Raw genomic sequence first — 27,173 nt, forward strand, 5'->3', positions numbered from 1 at the left:
GGGTGGCGCAGTCGGACAATTAACCTCAAACCCTAAGAAAGACTGCCACTGGTTTGACCAGCCTGAGCCACGGGACCGGGTCACCGCCACGGAGACTACAGACGCCAGAGACCCGGCACCGGGTATCCCACACACGTGTACACACGGCCCAGGGGGCGCGTCACATGCAGTACAGCATATTACAAACATAAGTCCCATTATTGGGGAGTGGGTGTCCCATAGTATTTGCTTATGCTTTCCCAGCAAAAGCTGCCAAAAATTAGGATGGAGCAACTTGCAATGCCCCTTACAAGAGCCATGCAGTACAGCATATTACAAACATAAGTCCCATTATTGGGGAGTGGGTGTCCCATAGTATTTGCTTATGCTTTCCCAGCAAAAGCTGCCAAAAATTAGGACGGAGCAACTTGCAATGCCCCTTACAAGAGCCATGCAGTACAGCATATTACAAACATAAGTCCCATTATTGGGGAGTGGGTGTCCCATAGTATTTGCTTATGCCTTGCAAGCAAAAGCTGCCAAAAATAAGGACGGAGGAACTTGCAATGCTGGCACCCTGGTGGTATAGTGGTGGTGGAGGCTGAGGATAAGGAGAAGAAGATTAAACAGCCGAAACGAGGAAGCGTATACCCATGTGTGGGTGTGAAGCGGTGCATGTGAATACACCTCCCGAAATAACACAGTGGATTTGACTTTGTTACTCTGCTGTCATTTGGTGGTGATGAGAAGTCTGGCCCAATCCAGCCCTTGTTCATTTTGATAAGGGTCAGCTTGTCAGCATTGTCAGTTGACAGGCGAGTGCGCTTATCAGTTATAATTCCCCCAGCGGCACTAAAAACACGCTCCGATAACACGCTAGCGGCAGGGCAGGCCAGGCCAGGCCAGGACCTCCAAGGCGTACAGAGCGAGTTCATTCCAAGTGTCCAGCTTGGATACCCAATAATTAAAAGGCACAGAGGAATCACGGAGGACGCTGGTACGATTGGCAAGGTACTCCCTCACCATCTTTTGAAACTTTCCACTCCTTGTGAGAGTACCCCGCGCCTCAGGGCCTGTAAGCTGGGCGGGTGTCAGAAAACTGTACCAGAACGTTGACAGTGTTCCCCTGCCTCTGCTGGATTGGAGTTGCATCTCTCTCGCCTGTACGCCTTGGTTGGGCAACGAACTGTGACCTCTGCCGCTAGCGTGTTCAGATGGGAATTTTTTTAAGAGTTCTGCAGCAAGGGCCTTCTGGTACAGCCCCATTTTTGTAGACCTCTCCACCTCAGGAATAAGAGAGTGAAAGTTCTCCTTGTAGCGGGGGTCTACAAGTGTCACCAACCAGTAATGACTGTCACCCAACATTTTGACAACGCGAGGGTCACGGTTAAGGCAGCGTAACATAAAGTCAGCCATGCGTGCCAGACTGGTAACGGGCAAGATTTCCGTGTCCTCACCAAGATGACGACTGACCATGCTCTCCTCCTCCTCCTCCCCCCTGTCCTCAGGCCACCCACGCTGAACCGACGGTATGACACTTGTACAGGCACTACCGTCTACAACGCATGATAGCAGCTCCTGTTCTTCCTCCTCCTCTCCCTCATTGTCCCCCAATGCACGTTGGGATGAGATGAGGCTGGGCTGTGTGTTATCGCCCGCTATTTCTTCTTGATCCATCTCATCATACTCTGGCTGCAATGCCTCCTCTTTAATTCTCTGGAGAGAGCGTTGCAAAAGACAGACAAGTGGGATGCTGACACTAATGATGGCGTCATCGCCACTCACCATCTTGGTGGCCTCCTCAAAGTTGGTCAGGATGGTACATATGTCAGACATCCAGGTCCACTCCTGAGGTCTTGTGTGGAGTCTGACCTGAAAATCGACGGCCTTGTTGCAGCTGGTACTCCACAACTGCTCTCTTCTGCTCACAAATCCTTTGCAACATGTGGAGGGTAGAGTTCAAACGTGTGGGGACATCACACACCAGTCGGTGTGCCGGAAGCTGCAAACGCTGCTGCAACACAGCAAGGGCGGCGGAAGCTGTAGCCGACTTGCGAAAATGAGCTGACAGGTGGCGTACTTTCACGAGCAGATCTGGCAACTCGGGGTACGATTTAAGAAACCGCTGAACCACGAGGTTAAGCACATGAGCCAGGCATGGTACGTGTGTGATCTCACCTCGCCTCAGAGCCGCCACCAGGTTACGGCCATTGTCACACACGACCATGCCGGGATGTAGGTTCAGCGGTCTCAGCTACAGATCTGCCTGCTCTTTCACAGCTGTCCACAACTCACAAGCAGTGTGAGGTTTATCACCTAAGCTTATGAGTTTCAGCACAGCCTGTTGCCGCTTGGCGGAGGCAGTACTGCAATGCTTCCAGCTTGTAACTGATGTGGTGATATCTGAGATGGAGGCTGAACATGAGGAGGAGGAGGAGGATGAGCAGGAGCTGTACACTGTGGGGGCAACTCTGACTGACATAGGGCCCGCAATCCTCGGTGTGGGGAGGATGTGTTCCGTCCCAAGGTCCGACTGGGTCCCGGCTTCCACTATGTTTACCCAGTGTGCCGTCAGAGATATGTACCATCACTGGCCACAAGCACTTGTCCACGTGTCCGTTGTCAGGTGGACTCTCCCAGTAACTGCGTTGTTGAGGGCACGGCAGATGCTTTGGGACACGTGCTTGTGTAGTGCGGGGATGGCACACCGGGCAAAATAGTGTCGGCTGGGGACCGAGTACCGAGGGACGGCCACCGCCATAAGATTGCGGAAGGATTCCGTCTCCACCAGCCTAAAAGGCAGCATTTCCAATGCAAGCAGTCGTGAAATGTGCGAATTTAGGACTGTGGCCTGTGGGGCGTTAGCTGCGAATTTCCGCTTTCGTTCAAAGGTCTGGGATATGGACAATTGAACGCTGCGGTGGGACGTGGACGTTGATGCTGTTTCTTGAGAAACTGCCACAACAAGTGAAGACTGAGAGGAGGGGGCATATTTACATGCAGTATGGACAGGGGATTGCCTTGCACACACAACAGGGGGTTCTGTTGCACGCACAACAGTGGAAGAAGCGATGGTGACACCCGCTGACACTGGTCGTGGACCTTGGGTTTCGCCCCACAAAGTCGGGTGCTTTGCTGCCATGTGCCTGATCATGCTGGTGGTGGTCAGGCTGGTAGTTTTGTCACCCCTGCTGATGCTGGCATGGCAGGTGGAACATATGGCCTTTTTGGGGTTATCAGCAGAGTCTTTAAAAAAATTCCAGACTCTGGAAGACCTACCGCTTGTACTGGCAACGTCCCTCGTGTTGGTGTTACGGGGAACGGTTGCCTGCCTTCTGTCTGCGGCCACCACACTGCTTCTTCCTGCCTGTTGAGGTACCACCACCTCCTCCTCTTCCACTTGCGCACCACGATCCTCCTCCTCACTTCCTGGCAATTGTGTCTCGTCATCGTCCACCTCTTGTGACAGATTGCCAACGTCGACTTCCTGTGGCCGTGGCTATTCAAATATTTGGGAATCGCAACATGGGATCTCCTCTTCCACCACTTCAAGCGTATCAGGCGAGGGGCCCAAATATGGAAATGGACCAGTGAACAGCTCTTCAGAGTGTCCAAGTGTGGGATCACTTGCTGTCTGACGACACTCTGCATGGTGGGAGGAAGGAGCATCAGGGTGAGGAGGAGTATGCGGTCGAGACTCACGGCTACTAAGAGTTGACCGTGTGGAAGACAGACCGGAGGTGGTGGTGCCCAGGTAACTGGAAGTATTATCTGCTATCCAATTAATAACCTGTTCACACTGATCAGCTCTCAATACTGGTGTTGTTCTGTGCTTCCCTAGTAATTCGGTCAAGAAGTGGGAGCGAGAAGATGTGGCTGTTGGTTGTGGCACATTTTCACCTTGGCCACGGCCCCGTCCTCTGCATTTACCATCACCAGAACGTCCACTTCCACGTCCCTTGCCACGCGCCTTGCCCATTGTAAATGAAGTAAAATAGCTTACACTTGCACTATCAATGGAAAAAGGGTAATAAAGAGTAGATTAGAACCGTGGAAGAGGAAAACCACAGTTATTGTTTACTGGGGTATACCACACTTTTTTAAATAGAGATATTTGCGGCTGAACAGTGAGCGACACACTCAAACTGCTTTTTTTTTTAGATACCAAAGGCCCAAAACTGGATAGTACAGCAATTTAACCCGTGGAACTGCGAAACCACACTGGGATGTGGGGCCTACACAAGACTATTTTCAGCAGATATATTTTTGTGTCACAACAGTCAGGAGACACTACTGTTTTTCTTTACGGAAAAAACTACCAAAAGCTGAATAATAGAGATTTTTTACCGTGGGATGGCAAAACCACAGTTATTGTTTACTGGGGTATACCACACTTTTTTAAATGGAGATATTTGCGGCTGAAAAGTGAGCGACACACTCAAACTGCTTTTTTTTTAGATACCAAAGGCCCAAAACTGGATAGTACAGCGATTTGACCCGTGGAACTGCGAAACCACACTGGGATGTCGGGCCTACACAAGACTATTTTCAACAGATATATTTTTGTGTCACAACAGTCAGGAGACACTACTGTTTTTCTTTACGGAAAAAACTACCAAAAGCTGAATAATAGAGATTTTTTACCGTGGGGTGGCAAAACCACAGTTATTGTTTACTGGGGTATACCACACTTTTTTAAATAGAGATATTTGCGGCTGAACAGTGAGCGACACACTCAAACTGTTTTTTTTTTAGATACAAATGGCCCAAAATGGATAATACAGAGGTTTGAACCGTGGAAGTGCAAAACAACACTTCTGTTTCTTTAGCCTACACCAGACTATTTTCAACAGTTATATTTGTGTCTGAAAAATCAGAGACACGCTTTTTTTTTTTTGGGGGGGGGGGGGGGGGACACCAAAAGGTTAATAAGACGGGTATTTGTACAGTGTGAAGGAGGAAAAAAAAAGGAGGATTTAGATGGAAAAAAAAGGATTTTTCCTGGCCCCCGACACCTGGTGCTAAGTCCAGCAATTTCAGCAACAGGAGCACACAGGACTGTAATGCAGCGTTTGCTGGTATAACCACTGTGTCTCCTATAGTGCCTGCCTGCCTGGTATCTGGGATGGATATTAGTCCTGAGAAGGACTGTTTGTTTGTTCTGGCAGCCTTTACAGACCTTACACTAACTATTTCGCAGTTTATATCTCTCCCTAAATCAGCAGAGCTGTCCCTACACTGTCTAATCCGGAGCGACTGTGTCCAAGATGGCGGCGCCCCGTTTTAAATACTCGAGGTGACGCTGTGCGGCCAGCCAATCACTGTAATGCCCACAACCAACATGGCTGCAGCATTACAGTGACTGTCTGGCAATCCCTGCATGTTCATTGGCTCTGTAAAGAGCGCCAAACATGCAGGGCGGAGACCCGAGCTCCCGCCCGAGTAACCCGGAAATGCTCGGTGCTCGCCGAACATCCTGAGTAGCGTGATGCTCGGGCGAGTACCGACCAGTGTCGAGCATGTTCACTCAACACTACTAAGGACTGCCTAGTTGAACAATAACAAAAAAAAAAGCTTTACTCGCCTGGCGTTGCACCAGTCCTTTTTGACAGCTTCCTCTAAGAACGCTACAATTACATCGCATGTGAATGCTGCAGCCAATCACTGGGCTCAATAATGATGCCAAGGTATTTGACATGAGACCGCTGGGCAGTGATTGGCGGCAGCAGTCACAAAAGCTGTAGTCGTTATTTCCTTATTGCAGCCTGTCAGTAAAGACTGAGGGCAGCTTCGGTGAGCCGACCCTGGAGCTGAGGTGGGTAAGTAGAGCTATTTTTGTTATATTGACCCTGAGCCTTTTCAGTAAATAAATAATTGATGGATTAAAGAATAGTGATAAAACCGACCTGGCGCCAGGTGATTAAAAACTTCTTTATTAAAATCTCTGTACACAACTCAAGCCCCTTTTTCAAGTGGCATAGATAATGTCTCTATATGCATAATACCTACGCAACGGGTGAATAACTCACATGTTATCCCATTCATGGGGAAAGAGGGGATTTTACCACATCATAATGTATATAAGCCTATAAGAACAATGGTGCACCCCAAAAATGCAACTCAGTGCTAGAGAATGAATTAAAAAATATATATTTTATTTAAGTATATTTAAAAACCAAAATCACTACAAAAATATAAAAGCGAGATCAATGGGTATGAGGTGAGATATACATGAAAGAAAGATCACAGGGGGGCATAGAGGCTCTATAGGCAATGCATAAGGGTCCTTTGTGCTAATAGATGCCAAAAAGGCAGTATTCATAGTTTAAGCCACAAACATGCATAGACTCATGGGACAGTGCCAGTGCCATGCGCACAATTGAAATAACGACCTAATGAACAATATACATATGTATGTGCGCTCGCCGCTTAACATGAGTCAGGCTTACCCATATGTATCCCGCTGTGATCGTGCCCCGATGTGCGTTTCGCGTGGTGGGCTTCCTCGGGGGGCGGTGTGGTGTGTATGATATCTCTTGTCCATTTATATCCCCATCCTCAATCAAGATGCTTGTGACAGCCGTTGGTAACGGCACACGTGCAGCGAAGTCCCGGCATCCACATATCACTTCCGGCCATCGCGATAACGGTGCGGGTCAGTAAAGTGTTTCCTGTGACTTCATTTCCCGCGTCGCATCATATGGATGCCTTCGTTGGTGGTGGTACTGCAGGGACCCACTGCGCGTGCGCACATCCAGGTGGCCATTTTCCTTTTGGGCAAAAGTGAAGGGCAAAACTCACCACTATCTCGTCTTAAACCATTATCTTATTAGTGGGTTGTGGAGAGTATTGGGACCAGGGAACCAAGAGAGGAGCATAGAGAAACGACAGACGGGACAGTCACAATCCGTATGGGAACAAGTAAATCTCATTGAAGGGGACATCACTCAAATACAATATGCGTCGGCATATGTGGTCCCAAGGAAGATATCCTATATTTCTTCTGTGTTCCCAAATCTAGGACTGTGTTTATCTCCATATACGCTCCATTTCTCACAGGATCCCATAATGGCTTATAGGGTTGAGGGTCACGTCCATCAATAAGTAGGGAGTATAAATAGAAACATCAAAGATAATCTTGTGTCCAACTATGGAATGTGAAAAAAATATAATAAAAGTCAGTTAAAAGAACAACATTCAAATTTAAAACCAATTGGAGAGAGTCAAAAACCCAGATTAGCTAGATAATCTATTATAGAAAAGGTGAAAATGATAGTTTTTCATTTAACCCAGAGGGGGACATGGTGTCCAGAGCGAAAATCCAACGGCATTCCCTTTGAGCTAAGATTTTTCTTTCTGTCACCTCCCCTGATACCACATAATATTCTGTCGATTCCAATAAATTTAATTTCATCAGTATTGCACTTATGGTGTAACCTAAAGTGTCTTGGGATGGTTTTTAATACAGAGACATCCTCAGCCGTGCTCGCGGCTTTGATGTCTCTGATATGCTCCCTCACTCTTATGCCCAGCTCTCGGGATGTGAGTCCCACATAATGGAGGTTACAAGTACAAGTAGCACGATAAATAACGTAACTCGTACTACGGGAGATGTAATGAGTGATCCGGTAGTCCCTTCCCCCCTCAGAGGATGAAAAACTAGTAGCTCTAGTGATGTTTCTGCATGCCAGGCAAGATCCGCATGGAAAACAGCCCCATCTCTGTACACCAGCACCGAACGGGTTCGGAGGATTTGCCACATAGTGGCTCCTTACCAAGATGTCTCTCAAATTCCGACTTTTTCTTGCAGTAAGTAATGGATGGTCAGGAAGGATTCTCCTCAAGTAGGTTCTGTAGTGAGAATCGGATTAAAGAATAGTGATAAAACAAACCTGGCGCCAGGTGATTAAAAACTTCTTTATTAAAATCTCTGTACACAACTCAAGCCCCTTTTTCAAGTGGCATAGATAATGTCTCTTCCACTTTGGTCCTGGAGCCCAAAACGTGTGTACTGAGATTTTTATAAAGAAGTGTTTAATGACCTTGCGCCTGGACTGTTTTGGAGTTTAGTTGGGAATTGCCCAACGAACGCTTGGAAACATTGTTACCACTTGGCTTTGCAAGACAGAGGCTGCATCGTGTTTTAACTACTAGTGGAGTTGTGCTCACCTGGCACAACCTCTCAAGGTGAGACTCTTAATTTATGTGGATCTTTTTGTTCCCAGTACTTACTCACCCTATGTCCGCTCCTTTTATTTATTCTGTTTTTATCCTAAATTCTGTATTATGCCTTTTTGCACAGAGGTTCACAGACAAACCTGTATTTAGGTCCGTATTTTAGTACATAGCAAGCACTGCTTCTATGGGGGAATACTCACTATCATATAGAACATTTCACAGCATGTCACATTTATTTCTTAAGAAATAAAGTGAGAAAGGTCCTGTGTGTAAAAATGTGCTGCACTTGGAGGTTCAGCTGGGTTCGGTAGGATACAAGGGGCATCAGTTTCTGGATCCGGATAACACAAAACTAGAATCTGCTCTTGTGCATGTGGCCTAAAATATACTGAGGTATCTGAAGCGACCTCTACAGTGGAGATGGTGTAAGATGCTCCGTGATCTGGTAAGATGCGGAACCAATGACATGATAAAATTGTAATATGTGACTCCACCCTAGGTCATATTGAAGCCCGTGTTCATCATTGCACCACAGGTTGTAACTATCTAATGTGATCCATTTATTTTCCTACCCAGGGGCTCAAGATCTGGATCGTATTCGCTTGTCTACATATAGAACGGCATGTAAAATTCGATTTGTACAGAAGAAATGCAATTGTGAGTAAGCAAATCTATTAAATAGTGCAGAAGTCATGATAAATGTTATGTGTCACTATGTAGTAATACAACCATAAAAAGTAACCCCTGGCACTGCTACCGACACCTGAAATAAATAGCCGGTGCTGATTATATAACCATGAAGGTGCTCAGCACATCACAAAATAGCCCATAGTCATCATGTCAAGAAGAAATGAATGTGCGGCCCTCACCGCTTGAATAATGGTTCCTTCTTTATAAGCAATCCACAAATGCAGGATATTAAAGCATGATCTCTGCCTGCGGTCATTGCGTTTTGGCGACTTTTTGTACTGAAATTGCTTACCTGCGTCTGGTCAAGTAAAGGGAAAATTATAGCCAGGTGCTGAAGTGGTTAAAACAGAAGCAATCTAACCACAGATGATGGCGCTCTATGGTTTCTGTATGTAATTCTCAGTTACTGTGTAACTTGATGCATTTATAGCACTGTATTCGCCATTTAATATTACATCCTGGTCTATTCCGGGTTTACGCTTTTAATTCTTGGCACCTCTACATATTTGATATTCACTCCGCATTTACATTAAATATCCATTCTCTGCTTTCTGCGCTCGGCACATATCACCATTGTTCAATTAGCATGAAACTAACACCTCAAGATATTTATTAAAGGGAACTAATCCTGCTAGAAATATGCTACCTGAACTCGCACCGTAGTTCCTGCAGTCCTAGGATGAAAAACATATTTAATTTGCAGATTAGGTAAGCAAACACAATGTAACCTCAAAGCGAAGGAAAGCCAGGAGAGAGGGGCTTCCACTGTCAGCTCCGAAAAGAACACCCACAAAATATACTCCAAATTATATACTGTGTTGTGTTTTGTGAGTTCTGTGCGGCTCTCGGAGCTATAGAAACAAAGGGTCAGTCTTATACGTGTAAGCCTGGATAGTCCGGGAATAAAACACTAAAGGATTATTCTCATGTTCTTTAATGCCCAAAATTATAAAGGGCTTGTAAAAACATGCAATTTTGCAATCTGTTATTAAAAATCATCTCCATTCTCAAGGACTGCAAGATTTTTAATGTTTACTGCTTGTTGCCTAGGTTACTAGCCACCACTGCAGTGTAGCAGTGGTGGCCGAAGTTACACAGGTCTTACAAGCATTTTTCAACAGCTTGTACAGTCATGGCCAAAAGTTTTGAGAATGACACCAAAATAATATTTTCACATGATCTGCTGGCCTCTGGTTTTTATTAGTGTTTGTCTGATGTTTATTTCACATACAGAAATATAATTGCAATCATATTATGAGCACCAATAGGTTATATTGACAGTTAGAATGAGTTAATGCAGCAAGTCAATATTTGCAGTGTTGCCCCTTCTTCTTCAAGACCTCTGTAATTCTCCCTGGCATGCTCTCAATCAACTTTTGGACCAAATCCTGACTGATAGCAGTCCATTCTTGCATAATCAATGCTTGCATTTTGCCAGAATTTGTTGATTTTTGTTTGTCCACCCGTCTCTTGATGATTGACCACAAGTTCTCAATGGGATTAAGATCTGGGGAGTTTCCAGGCCATGGACCCAAAATCTCTGTTTTGTTCCATGAGCCATTTAGTTATCACCTTTGCTTTATGGCAAGGTGCTCCATCATGCTGGAAAAGGCATTGTTGGGCGCCAAACTGCTCTTGGACGGTTGGGAGAAGTTGCTCTTGGAGGACATTCTGGTACCATTCTTTATTCATGGCTGTGTTTTTAGGCAAGACTGTGAGTGAGCCGATTCCCTTGGCTGAGAAGCAACCCCACACATGAATGGTTTCAGGATGCTTTACAGTTGGCATGAGACAAGACTGGTGGTAGCGCTCACCTCTTCTTCTCCGAATAAGCTGTTTTCCAGATGTCCCAAACAATCGAAAAGGGGATTCATCAGAGAAAATGACTTTGCCCCAGTCCTCAGCAGTCCACTCCCTGTACCTTTTGCAGAATATCAGTCGGTCCCTGATGCTTTTTCTGGAGAGAAGTGGCTTCTTTGCTGCCCTCCTTGAAACCAGCCCTTGCTCAAAGAGTCTCCGCCTCACAGTGCGTGCAGAAGCACTCACACCAGCCTGCTGCCATTCCTGAGCAAGCTCGGCACTGCTGGTAGTCCGATCCCGCAGCTGAAACAGTTTTAAGATACGGTCCTGGCGCTTGCTGGTCTTTCTTGGGCACCCTGGAGCCTTTTTGACAACAATGGAAGCTCTCTCCTTGAAGTTCTTGATGATGCGATAGATTGTTGACTGAGGTGCAATCTTTGTAGCTGCGATACTCTTCCCTGTTAGGCCATTTTTGTGCAGTGCAATGATGGCTGCACGTGTTTCTTTAGAGATAACCATGGTTAACTGAAGAGAAACAATGATACCAAGAACTAGCCTCCTTTTAAAGTGTCCAGTGATGTCATTCTTACTTAATCATGACTGATCGCCAGCCCTGTCCTCATCAACACCCACACCTGTGTTAATGGATCAATCACTAAAACGATGTTAGCTGCTCCTTTTAAGGCGGGACTGCAATGATGTTGAAATGTGTTTTGGGGGTTAAAGTTCATTTTCTGGGCAAATATTGACTTTGCAAGTACAGTAATTGCTGTTAAGCTGATCACTCTGACATTCAGGAGTATATGCAAATTGCCATTACAAAAAATTAAGCAGTAAACTTTGGAAAAATTACTGTTTGTCTCATTCTCAATACTTTTGGCCATGACTGTAAACAGAAAAAACAAGGTTACAATGGGCTAAGGAAACGCAATCATGGACTGTGGATGACTGGATGAAAGTCATATTCAGTGATGAATCGCGAATCTGCATTGGGCAAGGTGATGATGCTGGAACTTTTGTTTGGTGCGGTTCCAATGAGATTTATAAAGATGACTGCATGAAGAAACCATGCAAATTTCCACAGTCATTGATGATATGGGGCTGAATGTCAGGTAAAGGCACTGGGGAGATGGCTGTCATTACATCTTCAATAAATGAGCAAGTTTACATTGGTATTTTGGCAGTTTTCTTATCCCATCAATTGAAAGGATGTTTGGGGATGATGACCTAATTTTTCAAGATGATAATGCATCCTGCCATAAAGCAAAAACTGTGAAAACATTCCTTGAAAGAAAACACATAAGGTCAATGTCATGGCCTGCAAATAGTCCGGATCTCAATCCAATTGAAAATATTGGTGGAAGTTGAAGAAAATGGTCCATGACAAGGCTCCAACCTGCAAAGCTGATCTGGCAACAGCAATCAGAGAAAGTTGGAGCCAGATTGATGAAGAGTACTGTTTGTCACTCATTAAGTCCATGCCTCAGAGACTGCAAGCTGTTATTAAAGCCAGAGGTGGTGCAACAAAATACTAGTGATGTATTGGAGTGTTCTTTTCTGTGTTTTTTTTTCATGATTCCATAATTTTTTCCCCAGAATTGAGTGATTCCATAATTTTTTCCCTCTGCTTGGTCTGAAAATTACCCTTACTGAGTACCACATTTTTTTCTTGATTTCTTTTAGTGTTTCTTAAAGCCATAAATTTTGCCATTTGAAATGACTTTAGTTTTGTGCCATGTCTGTGATCTGCTTTTTTTCAACAACATTAAACAACTGAATGAACATCCTCTGAGCCCGGTGATTCCATAATTTTTGCTAGGGGTTGTATATAGGCACCTGCACATGCAATAATAAGGTGCAAGGGGGATATTAGACACCCAATTGTACAAACATAATAGTATAATGTTTGGATTTTGGTCCTGCATGTTTAATCTTCAACAAGGGTCCAGACTGATATATGAAGAAAACAAATAACATGGTAATGGCCTATTTTAAAAAATAAATTAAATAAAAAAATTACTTAACCATATGGCTATAATCTAAGCAAGTGAGTTATAGAGATGATGCTTTTTTCGTGTTCTTGGGGCATCAAATATATTCTTGCTTTGTCACTAGTCAGCGATGGTGTCTTAATTTGTGCTGGAGTATTTTATACAATAATGTTTATTTTTATATGCATTGTTCGGACTCTTAATACATTTTCCTATCAAATTCTTTATCTGTGCATAATATTAATTTACTGTGTGCACGACCTTGTTCTACAACCATTTTTATGTTTTTTTAAAGGAACTTTTCTTGTGTCCTTTTCGGCATATAGCCAAGAAATGAACTACTGGTAGTTATTTTATTTTATGGGAGAGACATCTACTGGTCAAATGGTGAACTGGAACAGCCACAGTTCTTGGGTAGAAATGTCATTTACTAAGTGCTCATGTATCTGTTATCCAGGAATGTTTGCATTTTACATCTGATTGATGTGGACCCTGCAGGAGGTATTCACATTTTCATAACCATCGTTGCATGTCTTAATTTACCATCTTAATCCAGATAAATTGAGGCGGGCTTGATGTATCACTGATGCTTCCAGTTAGTATCATTACATCACCATGTCCTTCATTAATCTGCTGGGTGTTCTGCTTTAGAGGTGCAGTGCGGGAGGAGTAATAGTCATTGGTGAATATTATTATGCTATGCAGGCCTCGGTGACATTGTTAGTTTGCTCTTCCCTACACTTACTTAGCGTGTATACTAAGAAAGCTTCCGACATACAAGCCAACATTTCCATAGGGCTTTATTGCCTAACAGAGGCCAAAAAAAATCATTTTTTTTGCTTCCGGCTGGCCAGTATACATCAGTATATCATAATATTAAAGTATGGAATATTATAGTAGACTGTGCTTTTCATATTGCTGGATGCAGTAAAAAACATATTTGTTAAACCAATATATATATTTTTTTTTAACATAGAAGTCTATAGATAACGAATACAATGTCGGAGCCTCCATTTAACATGCACATCAAGAGCGTACACTTTAAACAGAGGCTTTAAAATATAGTGTGAACATAACCTTACACTTGATGTCTGATACTTGTTATACATTGTCAAAGATCACAGCCAAGGGGGTCGCGCCGAACCTTTTTGTCACAAACAGTCCTCTGCTGCCCTCTATCGTCAGGACAATTATACAATTGACCGATGAGTAATGGAGGAGGCCACAGGCTGTTACCACTGCCAGGCCAGTTATTGAAGAACTAACAGTGAACATTAGGTATACACACCTCCGATTCCAACACATGGAATATGTGTATATACCACGGTACGGTCACTGCCAGCTCTGCAATAATGAAAGCAACTACTCGCTTAGCGGATGGAAGCAATCGGATTGAAAAAAATGGACCAAGCCTACACGCGATATATTTTCCGGCATTGAACACAGATCATTTGCCTTGTCTTTTTATCAGCACCTACGTTACACCCACACACATCTCCTTGATGACTCATAACAGGGCTGGTTATGGGATGCGGCTTAAGTTTCAGAAAATGATGAGATTCCCAGCATTCACAATATTTCAACTCCTGATGATCACAGTCTTTTGATATTGCCATCACATTTTTATTGTGATATTACCTTTTCATAGATAGCTGACAACAACCATGCCATGTTTCCTATCTGGTTACTATTGATTTGTGGCTTATTGCATGTCTCACAGTTATGAAAAAATATGCATAATCTTTCCCCTATTAGTCCTGAAGCTGAAAATGTATGTCCCATCAATATTGGATCTATACAAACCCCAACATTCATAACTTTCCACTGGTGCCCAAGTGTCTAGTTGCAGATGTCCAGTTTCCTCTGAAGAGAACAATAGTTACCTCTAAAGGTGTTAGAATTTCGCTTCCCTTCCTCTCAAATCTACAAATCTTAGTCTTTATGACTTCTTCCTACAATTGGTATCCTGTTTTAATTTCCTGTCCACGGCAGGGAGTCGGGGCTTGAAAAGGAGTTTTAATTAGTTTTGTCTCTTCTTAGCTACCACTAATTTCCTTTCTGCCCCGTATGTCCAATGAAGTCTATTTCATAGAGAATTTTAGATTGTAAGCTCTTTCTCCTTCTGAAGTTGACTTATGTATTTTAATTTTTTCTATGATAACATGAACACCTCGCGGGAGACAGAGCTGTCAATCAAGGAGGGGGTGCAGAAATATAGGTATAACAAGTAGGTGGGAAGGTGCGCAGAACCACTGGGCCACGCTAAGGGTGCGCCATGCATCTCATTAGACTATTATAATAAAGAAAAATTTCAGACAAACTCAGCTGTGGCTTAAGCCACCAAGGGTACAGTTCTTAGTAGGGCTGTGTGTCTTATAAGGGACACTGCATAGTTTGGACACTTGTTTTGTGCTGACAGACTTCCTTTAAATGGGGAAGTACTTTTGTAACTAGAACAAAATGTTTCTCAGCAATTATGGGAAATTGTGCTATCACGTTGATTAGATTGTGAAAATAAATGTTATGCAAGAGGAAAACGTGACTAGGTTGTCAACCAGATAAAATACAGTTTTCATTTATGCTTTATGCAATCCTTCCAGATGTTGTATAGGATTAGAAAAGGAAACTAGTGACATTTGTCCATCTGCCTGGTATACTCTTATGAATGGAGCTGAGCTGTAATACCTTACACAACCTGTGGAGCGGTCTCTGGAAGAAGAAAAAAGGAAAAATTTTCTTCAAATTTTAGATGACATGGTTAATCTTTTGTTGACAAAGACAATATGTAAGGCTGTGTGCCCACGTAGCGTTTTTCAAGCGTATATGCTGCGGAATTTCCGCAGCGTAAACGCTTGAAAAACGCATGTATATCCGCACCCCATGGTCCCCAATGGCATTCCGCAATGTCAATGCCCATGCTGCGGATTTTTCCGCAGCGTATATGCTGCGGTCAAAAATCCGCAGCATGTTCATTAATTTTGCGGAAGCGCAGCGGAATCAATGTGCGGATGGTACCCAAGTCTGGAGGAGAGGAGACTCTCCTCCAGACCTGGGTACCAAAGAACCTGTAAAAAAAAGAATAAAACAAAGTTTATACTTATCTTCTGATGTTTTCCCTCCGTCGCGCTGTTGTCTGAAGGACCTGCCACGTCATTGAGTCATGTGACCCACCACATGACTCAATGATGTCACCGCAGGTCCTGCACACAACAGCGTGAGCCGCTCAAGCCTCCGGACGGGGCAGAGAATGCATCAGAAGGTGAGTATAAAGTTTATTTTTTTATTTTTTACCATTCTGAACAAGTTGTCAAGCACTTTTCCAAGTGATGCTTGGAGAAGTGCTTGATAACCCGCATGCGGAAATGCATGCAAAGACGCCTCATAAACGCTTCTACCTGGCGGGAAAACCGCATGTAATATCCGCATGCGATTTTCCCGCCAGGGAGAAGCGTAAAAAATATGCTTCAGGTCCGCAACGTGGGCACATAGCCTAATACCTCTTGATTTTAGCTACGGCAAACGTTTAGAGTTTAGATCTTGGTACCATATTAAGGCTGTGTTCACACATTGCGCATTTCCCTGCGTTTTTTTAAGCGCACGTATTTTACTGCTTTTTTTACCTGCGTTTTTTTACCCAGGTAAAAAAAGCACCTCCATTCACACACTGCGTTTTTTTACGGAGGTGCAGGAGAAATGAAGTGTGATGAGCATGGACACCTGTATGTAATGTAATGGTATGTGTCTGTATGTAATGTAATGGTATGTGTCTGTATGTAATGTAATGGTATGTGTCTGTATGTAATGTAATGTATGTGTCTGTGTGTCGTGTGTGTACTGTTGTGTCTGTGTGTCCTGTGTGTTCTTTCTGTGTCTGTGTCGTGTGTGTGAGTGTCCCCTTAGCAGTGTATGTACAGACAGCATCTGGCTGCAGTACATACACTGCTAAGTTATTAAAATAAAAAAACTATGGATACTCACCTATCCGATGGATGGGAGAGGCGTCCACTCCGGTCCCGCGGTTTTCAGCATCTGCCGGTGAAGCTGTCAGCTGACCGGCTTGTAAATCAGCTGACCGGCCGGTTACAAGCCGGTTAGCTAACAGCTGATCGCTTCACCGGCAGATTCTGGAAGCGCAGGACCGGACCGGACGCCTCTCCCATCCATCGGATAGGTGAGTATCCATAGTTTGTCCTGCGCCTCCGTAAAAAAGCGCTGGAATTACGCATATTTTTAGTGTTTTTTTTTTGGGGGGGGAATATTATGTTCTACTGCATGAGTTGCATTATGACACCCATCTTTGTAGAATGCTGAGTTGCATTTTGACAGTGTGCCAAATGTTTACTTTCAGAAATGTAGAGATACAGAGGTATGGTATGATTTTATTTTATAATTTTAGGTTTTATTTGTCAGAAAGTAGTCATTGCAAAAATATTAGTAGTGTTATCCATTCTGATCAGACATCTCTCCTTGTTTTGGGCTTTGATGCCATTTCTATTCGTATGAAACAGTACAAATTCTAAATAAATGGTTTTATTGAACTGTGATGCAAGATTCCGGTGCTGCATACGTTACACGTTTTTGGCTGCTGCGATACATTTCATTTATAGAATGTGGCAGAAAGCCGTGAACATTTCCAGGGACTGCTTTTCTGAGTAAACCACAACTGCCAATCACAGCAAAAACCTGGGACGCTGATCAGATTTCTTTTATTATACAATGAAAAAATATCTGAACCATCAAATCCACTCAAAGCAAAGCACAAAACAAATATCAGCACAATCCTCGCAGCACAAATTGATGTAGATCTTTGAGCCAACTTTAACTGCAAAATCCCCAGTGATGGCGAAGTCTGCAGCCCAGAATAGCAGTCTGCAGCCGTAATATTGCTGTAAAAAATCTATGATCCCCAACGGAAATGGGGTGATTATGGCTGCATTTTCTGAAACATATTCATAGTAGGTGATGACATTCAGTTTTTAGTAAGTCTGTACTCTCCCCAAGCAACTTTACATTTAGTAGCTTTATCAGATAACATAATATAATAATTTTAATTATTCTTAATTGCTTTGCAACTTCCCCCCTCATTTAAAGTGTGAACCAACACTAAATCCAGGCATTTCTCTGTTTAAATGGAAACTGTCAGCAGGTTCTTGCTATGTAGTCTGAAGACAGCAGGAGACAGAGGGTGAAACACAGGGTTGTCAGTTGTAAAAGTGCCGGACTAGTCCGGCAACTAAGTGCCTCGCGGTCTATGGACATTGTACTCAGAGTCTGGTGTGGGCGGGGTTAGCTTTCTCAGCTCTGCTTCATTCTTAATCTAAAAACTCTGTCAGAACGGCTGTGCCCAGTAATCTAAGTGATACATCAATGGATTTAGCTTCTCTTTGCCTACATCAGGCTGCTCTCAGATGAGGTAGCAAAAACTTGCTTACACATTCCCTTTAAGTGCTACTGGCCTTGAAAGACACTATGAAATATTCACTCAGCGCATGCGTTTATTGGTGACTTGGTACACAATAAACTACTGTCTGTGCTCAAGATAAGGAATGTACACACCTTCATGACTTATGGGGAAGCTAACATCAGAAAATGACCTATTGTTTAAATCAAGTTTTTGTGTTGCATATACTTTAATAATAATAATAATTTTTATTTTTATAGCGCCAGCATATTCCACAGCACTTTACAAATTTTAGGGGGGACTTATACAGACAATACAGAATAAGCATATCTCATATCGAAAGGAGTGAGGGCCCTGCTTGCAAGCTTACAGTCTATGAGAAATGGGGGAGACACAAAAGGTAGAATGTACATATATTGTATAATGCAGCCTTGATATACTAAATAGGATAAATAATACATGGACTGGTCGCCTGCCAGTATGTGTGCAGTCCTGACCGAGGCTATTAAGTGCATGGTTGGTATGAACCTGAAATTGAAGAAGATTTTAATATGGGGGAAAACTGGGACAGACAGATAGTGTGTGGAGGTGATACGCCAGTCTAAAGAAATGGGTTTTTAGGGTCAGCTTGAAACTGTGGGTATTGGGAATTAATCTAACTGTCCTGGGTAGTGCATTCCAAAGAATTGGCGCAGCACGCAAGAAATCTTGGAGATGGGAGTGGGAAGTTCGGATTATGGAGGATTTTAGTTTTAAGTCATTGGCAGAACGGACGGCACGTGTAGGGTGGTAGACTAAGACAAGGGAGGAGATGTAGGGGGGTACTGAAGCATGGAGCGCTTTGTGGGTAAGCGTGATAAGTTTAAATTGAACTCTATATTGGATGGGCAACCAATGCAATAACTGGCACAGGGAAGAGGCATCGGTGTAGTGGTTGGCGAGGAATATGATCCTGGCTGCTGCGTTAAGGACGAATTGGAGAGGGGAGAGTTTAGTAAGAGGGAGCCCGATAAGTAGAGAGTTGCAGTAGTCCAGATAAGAATGAATAAGAGCTACAGTAAGAGTTTTTGCTGAGTCAAAGGTGAGAAATGTCCTGATTCTTGAGATGTTTTTGAGGTGTAGATGACATGAACGAGCGAGTGATTTGATGTGAAGAGTGAAGGAAAGATCTGAATCAAAAATGACCCCAAGACAGCGGGCTTGTTGCTGGGGAGTAATGGTTGAGCTACAAACGGAAATGGCAATATCGGGCACAGGTAGGTTAGTGGAGGGAGGAAATACGAGTAGTTCAGTTTTTGACAGATTCAGTTTTAGACAGAGGGAGGACATAGTGTTAGACACAACAGAAAGACAATCACTGGTCTTTTGTAGTAATGCGGGGGTGATGTCCGGAGCAGAGGTGTATAATTGGGTGTCATCAGCATAGAGATGGTACTGAAAACCGAATCTGCTGATTGTTTTTCCAATGGGAGCGGTGTATAAGGAGAAAAGAAGGGGGCCTAGGACTGATCCTTGAGGAACCTCGACAGTAAGGGGAAGGAGAGAGGAGGAGGAGCCGGCGAAAGACACAGAGAAGGAGCGGTCAGAGAGATAGGAGGAGAACCAGTAGAGAACAGTGTCCTTGAGGCCAATAGTGCGGAGCATAGTGAGGAGGAGCTGGAGATCCACAGTGTCGAATGCTGCAGAGAGATCCAGGAGAATCAGCAGGGAGTAGTGACCATTAGATTTAGCTGTTAGTAGATCATTAGAGACTTTAGTGAGGGCAGTTTCAGTAGAATGTAAAGAGCGGAAACCAGATTGTAAAGGGTCAAGAAGAGAGTTGTCTGAGAGATAGCGGATTAGACGGAATGGACCAGGCGTTCCAGAAGTTTAGAGATAAAGGGAAGATTGGAAACAGGTCTGTAGTTGGCCGTGCAGTTCTGGTCAAGGGATGTTTTTTTTAAGTAATGGATGTATGCTGGCATGTTTAAAAGAAGAGGGAAAGATACCAGATGAGAGGGAGAGGTTGAAAATTTTAGTTAGGTGAGTGGTGACAGCTGGAACAAGGGACTGAAGGAGATGTGAGTGAATAGGGTCACTGGTGCAAGTGGTAGGGCGAGAAGATGCAAGGAGCCCGATCACTTCATCTTCCGTGACTGGTTCGAAGTCAGAAAGTGAGCAAGATACAATGTGGCGGGGGAGAGTATGCATAACGTTTGGGGATAGGGAGAAAATTTCCCGTCGGATATGGTCAATTTTTTCTTTGAAATAATTGGCCAGATCGTCAGCACTGAGGTCTGTGATCAGGGCCTGTGCTGCTTGATTGAGGAGAGAATGAAACGTGTCAAAGAGTCGTTTAGGATTATTGGAAAGTGAGATGATGAGGTTGTTAAAGTAGGTTTGTTTGGAGAGGTGAAGCGCAGAGTTATATGTTTTCAGCATAAAGTTATAATGGAGGAAATCTTCGGGCAGATTAGATTTTCTCCACAGCCTTTCAGCGCACCTGGAGCACCGCTGGAGAAGACGTGTTTGAGGCGTGTGCCAGGGTTGTCGCAATCTATGCCAAAATTGTTCTTTGTGTAGGAGGTGCGGCTTCATCCAGGGCGCATAGCATTATTTCGTTATAATGCTTCAATGCAGAGTCGGGACATGAGAGGGAGGAGTTTGGGGCAAATGATTGCAACTTTTTCAGACATTTCTGAGTGTTAATGGCGCATATTTTCTATAAGTGTGGAAAGTGGGAGTGTCTTGAGTAGCCTCACAGTTCTTGACAAAGAATGAAAGAAGATTATGGTCATAGAGTGGAAGGGGAGAGTTAGTAAAGTCATGTACTGAGCAAAGCCGGGAGAAGATCAGGACCAATGTGTTCCCGTCTTCATGTGTAGGAGAATTAGCAAGCTGTGAAAGGCCGAAGGAGGAGGTTAGTGATAAAAGATGAGCGGCAGATGGGGAAAGAGAAACGCCAATTGGGATGTTAAAATCTCCCATGATTATCGTGGGGATGTCGCAGGATAGAAAATTTGGAAGCCAAGCAGCAAAGTGATCCAGGAACTGACGGGAGGGACTTGGAGGGCGATAGACAACCGCCACTCGCAGGGAGAAGGGCCGGTAGAGTCTGACTGTGCGGGCCTCAAAAGAAGGGAAGATAAGGGAGGGTACTGGGGGGATAACCTGAAAAGTACATTTTGTTGAAAGAAGCAGACCAACACCTCCACCTGATCTGTTGTCAGGTCTCGGAGTATGAGAGAAGTGTAGGCCACCATAGGAGAGAGCTGCAGCGGCGGTGGTGTCTGACTGCTGGATCCAGGTTTCAGTGAGAGCCAGAAGGTTGAGGGAATTAGAGAGGAAAAAGTCATGGATGTAAGAGAGTTTATTACATGCTGAGCGCGCATTCCAAAGGGCACAGTTGAATGAGACCGAAGATATGCAGGGAATATTAATGAGATTAGCTGGGTTTCTGAATGTAACAGGGAAAGAATTAGTGTTATTATTTCTGGAGGGTCCTGGATTAGGAGAAATATCACCTCCGACTAAGAGAAGGAAGATACAGAAAGTGAGCAGATAGTTGAGTGATTTGTGAGAGCCTTTCCAGTGTTGTATGGTGGGAATGAATGGATCTGTGTGGTATAACATTGTGAAGAGAGCATGACAGCTGTACATAGGAGAAGAGAGGAGAGAGGGTTTAGTATGGACGAAGTGTGCCGAATTTGTGGGAGAACGGTGAATGTGGATGATTGTAGCAGCCAGAACGTAAATGGCACAAATACAAATGGTGAATACTGTTTGCAAAACAGATGACCTGGAAGCAAGTTTGTACTGCACTGTGCAGAAGTTTTAGGCAGGCATAGAAAAATGCTGCAAAGTAAGAATACTTTAAAAAACAGAAATTTTTAGTTTATTTTTTTAATCAACTAACAAAATTCAAAATGAACAAACGAAATACTGATTTAACCCCTTACTTACCGGGGACGTATTAGTACGCATATTTGCGATCCCCCCGTTCAGTGAGGGCTGCTGCGCTGAGCCCTCACTGAACGGAGCACAGGTCAGCTGATTCTTACAGCTGACATGTGCCCGCAACAGCCGCGGGTGGAATCGCGATCCACCCGCGGCTGTTAACATGTTAAATGCTGCTGTCAATCTCCGACAGCAGCATTTAACGCGCGCTTCCGGGTAGCGCATCATAAGCCCCGCCCACCGGCGACCCCGTCACGTGATCGCGGGTCGCCGATGGGCGTGCATGACAACCCAGGGTCTGCAGCAGACGCCTGTGGTTGTCATGATCTTGTCGCTATGAGCGCCACCTAGTGGTCGGCGCTCATAGCACAGGACCATTTCTGCTGTATGCAGGGGACCTGCTCGTCCCCTGTATGTAGCAGAGGCGATCGGATAGTTGCTGCTTATAGTCTCCTATGGAGACTATAGAAGCATGCAAAAAGTAAAAAAAAAAAGTTTTTTAAAATATAAAAAAAATACAAAAATATAAAAGTTTAAATCACCCCCCTTTCGCCCCATTCAAAATAAAATATATATATAAAAAAAAACCCACATACACATATTTGGTATCGCCACATTCAGAATCGCCAGATCTATCAATATAAAAAAAGAATTAATCCGATCGGTAAACGGCGTAACGAGAAAAAAATTCTAAACGCCAGAATTACGTTTTTTGGTCGCCGCAAAATTGCAATAAAACGCAATAACGGGCGATCAAAACATCGGATCTACCCCAAATGTTATCAATAAAAACGTCAGCCCGGCGCGCAAAAAATAAGCCATCAACCAGCCCCAGATCACGAAAAATGGAGACGCTACGGGTCTTAGAAAATGGCGCTATTTTTTTATTTTTTTTTTTACCAAATTTTGGAATTTTTTTTCACCACTTAAATATAAAAGAACCTATACATGTTTGGTGTCTATTAACTCGTAATGACCTGTAGAATAAGAAGGGCAGGTCAGTTTTAGCATTCAGTGAACGTGGTAAAAAAAATAAATAAAAAACAACTGTGGTATTGCACTTTTTTTGCAATTTTACCGCACTTGGAATTTTTTTCCCGTTTTCCCGTACAGGATATGGTAAAACTAGTAATGGCGTTGAAAAGTACAACTCGTCCCGCAAAAAATAAGCCCTTACATGGCCATATTGACCAAAAAATAAAAACGCTATGGCTCTGGGAACAAGGGGAGCAAAAACGAAAATGCAAAAGCGAAAAATGCTCCGGGGCTTAAGGGGTTAAATTTCTTTTTTTGATCATCCTTTGCGTTCAAAACCACATCTGTTCTTCTAGGTATACTTGTACAGATTCAGGGATTTTGTAGAATTATAGTCAGGTGTATGAGTAACCAATTATACCAAGCAGGTGATAATGATCATCCTTTTCATATGTAGGTTGAAATGCTCATCTGAAACAGAAACAGCCATGTAGGAGGCTTAAAACTGGGTGAATATTAGCCAAATTCTGCTACAAAGGGGAGGTTGTTTTAAGACCGTTTAAGGTCACAGGTTATGCATTCGCCATAGCAAGATTGATTTCAGCAACAAGACACAAGTTAGTTGAACTGCACCAGCAAGGTTTCTCCCTGGAAAAGATTTCAAAGCAGACTGGGGTTTAATGATATGCTGTTGCAGCTCTTTTGAAGAAGCACTAATTAATGGACAATGTTGAGGACCATAGATAGTGTGGTCGGCCAAGGAAACTTAGTGCAGCACATGAAAAACGCATCATGATTACTTCTTTTCTAAATCTGAAGATTCTCAGCAGTGGCATGAGCTCAGAACTAGGAACAACAAGTGGGCCCCAGCTATACCCATCTGCTGTACAGAGAAGTCTGGCTAGAAGTGGTCTTCATGGAAGAATTGTGGCCAAAGAGTCATGCCGTCGACATGGAAGCAAGGCCAACTGACTCAACTATGCATGAAAACATAGGAAATGGGGCACGTGTTCTGGACTGATGAGTCAAAATTTTAAATATTTTGCAGCAGAAGACAGTATATTTCTCGGAGGGCTGGACAGCGATACAAAAGTGAAGGCAAAAGTGAACCATGGTGGAGGTTCCTTCAGTGTAAGAAGATCAAGAAGTCCTGAAAGTGTTGAAATAAATGGCCCTGAACTCAATATAATTTAAATTGTCTGGGATTACATGAAGAGATAGAAGGATTTGTGCAAGCCTACAAACGCAGAAGATCTGTAGTTAGTTCTCCTAGATGTTTGGAACAACCTCCCTGCCGTGTTCCTTCAAAAACTGTGTTTAAGTGTACCTCGCAGGATTGATGCTATTTTGAAAGCAAGGGATGGTTACACTAGATATTAAAGACGCACTCATATTAACATTTTTATCCTCTTAATCTATTGCAGTCATCATGTTATATGGCACTGTGTACTTACAATTGCTCATTTTGTCCTTCTACCCAGTAATTTTTTTTCCCATTAGGTCTATGACATCACGTAATTAAAAACAGACTTGCTGAATCCTTCTAACCTCTATGTGAAAACAGGAGGTCTATATTTCCTGTATGAATCATCATTGCAAAAGGAAGAACAGAGCAGCTGGGTCAGGTGTTGAACAGGGGGATGTCTCATGCAGGGAAAAGAGACTTCCTGATTCTACATAGAGCACAGAAAAGAAAAGAACTAACTGGGTAGAAGGGCAAAATGAGCAATTGTAAGTACAGAGGGCTATATAATATGATGACTGCTAATTATTTAGCTGATAAAAATTTTGATGGGAATGCTTTTTTAATTTGATTTAGATTTCTCTTTTGTTCTTTGACTTTGCATTTTGTTAAAGAAGTTGACCACTACTTTATATGAACACCCCAATGTATCCCCCCGGGGCCCAGAAGTGTTTTTGTAAATACCTTGCGATACCTTTTCTGCATCTGAGCGGCGCTATCACTGGCTGATCAGAGGCATCACGTGACCCCGCGACTGATGTCACGTCAAGTGAGGCGTGACATCAGTGACGCGCTCCCCGTGTGGACGCTGGGCTGTGGGTGGGGTTACCCCGTGCGTCACACCCAGCATCCACCACGCTCTTTCCCAGTGAATGAGGAGAGGGAGAGCACTCGGTGGATGCCGGGTGTGACACGCGGGGTATCTCCACCCACAACCCAGCAGCCACCGGTGGAACGCGGAAGAGAGACCCTCGGCTGCAGCCTGGACTTGTCTTGACATCAGCGGATGTCAGAGCCGGCTGCAGCCGGGGGTTACGTGATGCCTGTGAGCAGGCAGTGATAGCCCTTTAATAGATAATAGTTTATTTTTTACACTTCTAATTTTTTATTACTTTGCTGCACTTTTTGGCAGGCTCCCAATGACACTTCTATACTCAGCTGATAACACAGGATCCACCATTCACAATAGGTGATGTCACAGATGACCCTGCGCTCAGACCCATCACAGTGACCTTTACTCATACTCATTAACTGCTTAAATTCACTGCTGAGTTTGTTCTTTGTGGCTAATGTACATAAGTTGTTTCCTGTGAAAAAAAAATCTTGGAAATTTCATACTAGCCACCTATGGGTTTTTTTTAACCCTAAAAGTTCCAGTGGTCAGTGTGAAAATTGCTCTTTTATTTTAAATACAGATTTGGATCTACGAAAAAAAACATTGGCAAAATATTTTAAAAATATATATTTAACAATAAAAACAGAGTTAAAGGGAACCAGTCAGCTGATACATGCTTCCCGCTGCAGTGTTTCAGGGACAAACCTATATGGCTGTGATCACACAGACAGTGGGGTGATGCATGCTGCCCACAGTTTGGGCAGCATGTATCTGCTGATCGGTTCCATTTAAACAGTAGGTAATTATCTGTTAATAGCTTCCCTTTAAGTACGGGTCCTCATATAAACTCCAACAGGTTGTAATTTTGAAGCCAAACGAGAAATGGTCCCACTTTTATTTCCAAACACACTTAATTAAAGCCGACTCTTGCTCTCCATCTGTGTATTTATATTGGCACCTGTTGGATTTCAGAAGTGTGGGAGTCTCGAATGATTCTTACAGCTCAGCAAGAAACTGCTTTCTGCAGTGGCAAAAGGGAAATCCGGTGATGTCACAACTGAATATCATTAGCTTTTCTAGCTTAAAACCTGCCTTTCTTTGATGATAATGTATTGTTCAGCCTGGGTAGACTAACAATACTCTTCCATTCTATTCTTGGGTTTTACGGTCTGTGCATTCAGTATGGAGATTACATATCGCTCAGTACAGTGATTTTGAACTTGCTTTACATAAGAGGAAAGGTTGCTGGATTTGTTTAGTGCATCAATATATCTGACCATGCAGTGAAGGAAAGTATAAAGACTAAAGCTGGAAATTAACAATGGTGCAAGACGGTAAGAAATAACCAAGTGTTTTACAAGACAGATGGCGGCTATTACACTACCTTATTGCAATATAGAGGATAAGATGTGAATTCATTCTACAAAGGCTTATCAATATTGACAATACAAACTATATTATTGAGGTCTCATGGACATTACTGTTTCATAGCTGTGAGCAACGTCTAAATCAGTGACCCCAAACTCCAGTCCTCACGGCCCCCAACCATTCAGGCTTTCATGATTTCCCTAATATTGCATAGGTGGTGGAAGTATCATCAAGGCATCAGGAATTCTCTCACCTGTGTATAATTCTATGGAAATCCTGAAAACAGGGGCCGTGAGAAATTGAGTTTGGGAAACATTGATCTAGAGTATACAGAGCTATAATACGAATCCACACTGTAACTTTGAGTAAATGATAAAAAAATGCATGATGAAGATCTGACAGTATGTGTATGTATATTACATATGTAATATGTATATTGTATATATACAGTACAGACCAAAAGTTTGGACACACCTTCTCATTTAAAGATTTTTCTGTATTTTCATGACTTTGAAAATTGTACATTCACACTGAAGGCATCAAAACTATGAATTAACACATGTGGAATTATATACTTAACAAAAAAGTGTGAAACAACTGAAAATATGTCTTATATTCTAGGTTCTTCAAAGTAGCCACCTTTTGCTTTGATGACTGCTTTGCACACTCTTGGCATTCTCTTGATGAGCTTCAAGAGGTAGTCACTGGAAATGGTCTTCCAACAATCTTGAAGGAGTTCCCAGAGATGCTTAGCACTTGTTGGCCCTTTTGCCTTCA

At 43.3% G+C, this 27,173-nt stretch overlaps 1 protein-coding gene across 36 annotated transcripts in view; it reads left to right on the forward strand.

The window, feature by feature from the left end:
- Positions 1-27,173, forward strand: part of DTNA (dystrobrevin alpha) — a 303,097-nt gene that overhangs the window by 167,509 nt on the left and 108,415 nt on the right. For 32 of the 36 annotated variants that reach the window (XM_073679234.1, XM_073679228.1, XM_073679230.1 and 29 more), the window contains exon 3: positions 8,734-8,814. The exons of the other annotated variants lie outside the window; for them this stretch is intronic. In XM_073679234.1, the coding sequence (XP_073535335.1) occupies positions 8,734-8,814 (81 nt within the window). The remainder of the gene's footprint in view (positions 1-8,733; positions 8,815-27,173) is intronic. 36 annotated transcript variants of the gene reach the window in all.

The sequence above is a fragment of the Phyllobates terribilis genome, unplaced genomic scaffold, assembly GCF_046119375.1.
Source record: "Phyllobates terribilis strain yellow unplaced genomic scaffold, ASM4611937v1 Scaffold_4__5_contigs__length_816908805, whole genome shotgun sequence".
NCBI lineage: Eukaryota > Metazoa > Chordata > Amphibia > Anura > Dendrobatidae > Phyllobates > Phyllobates terribilis.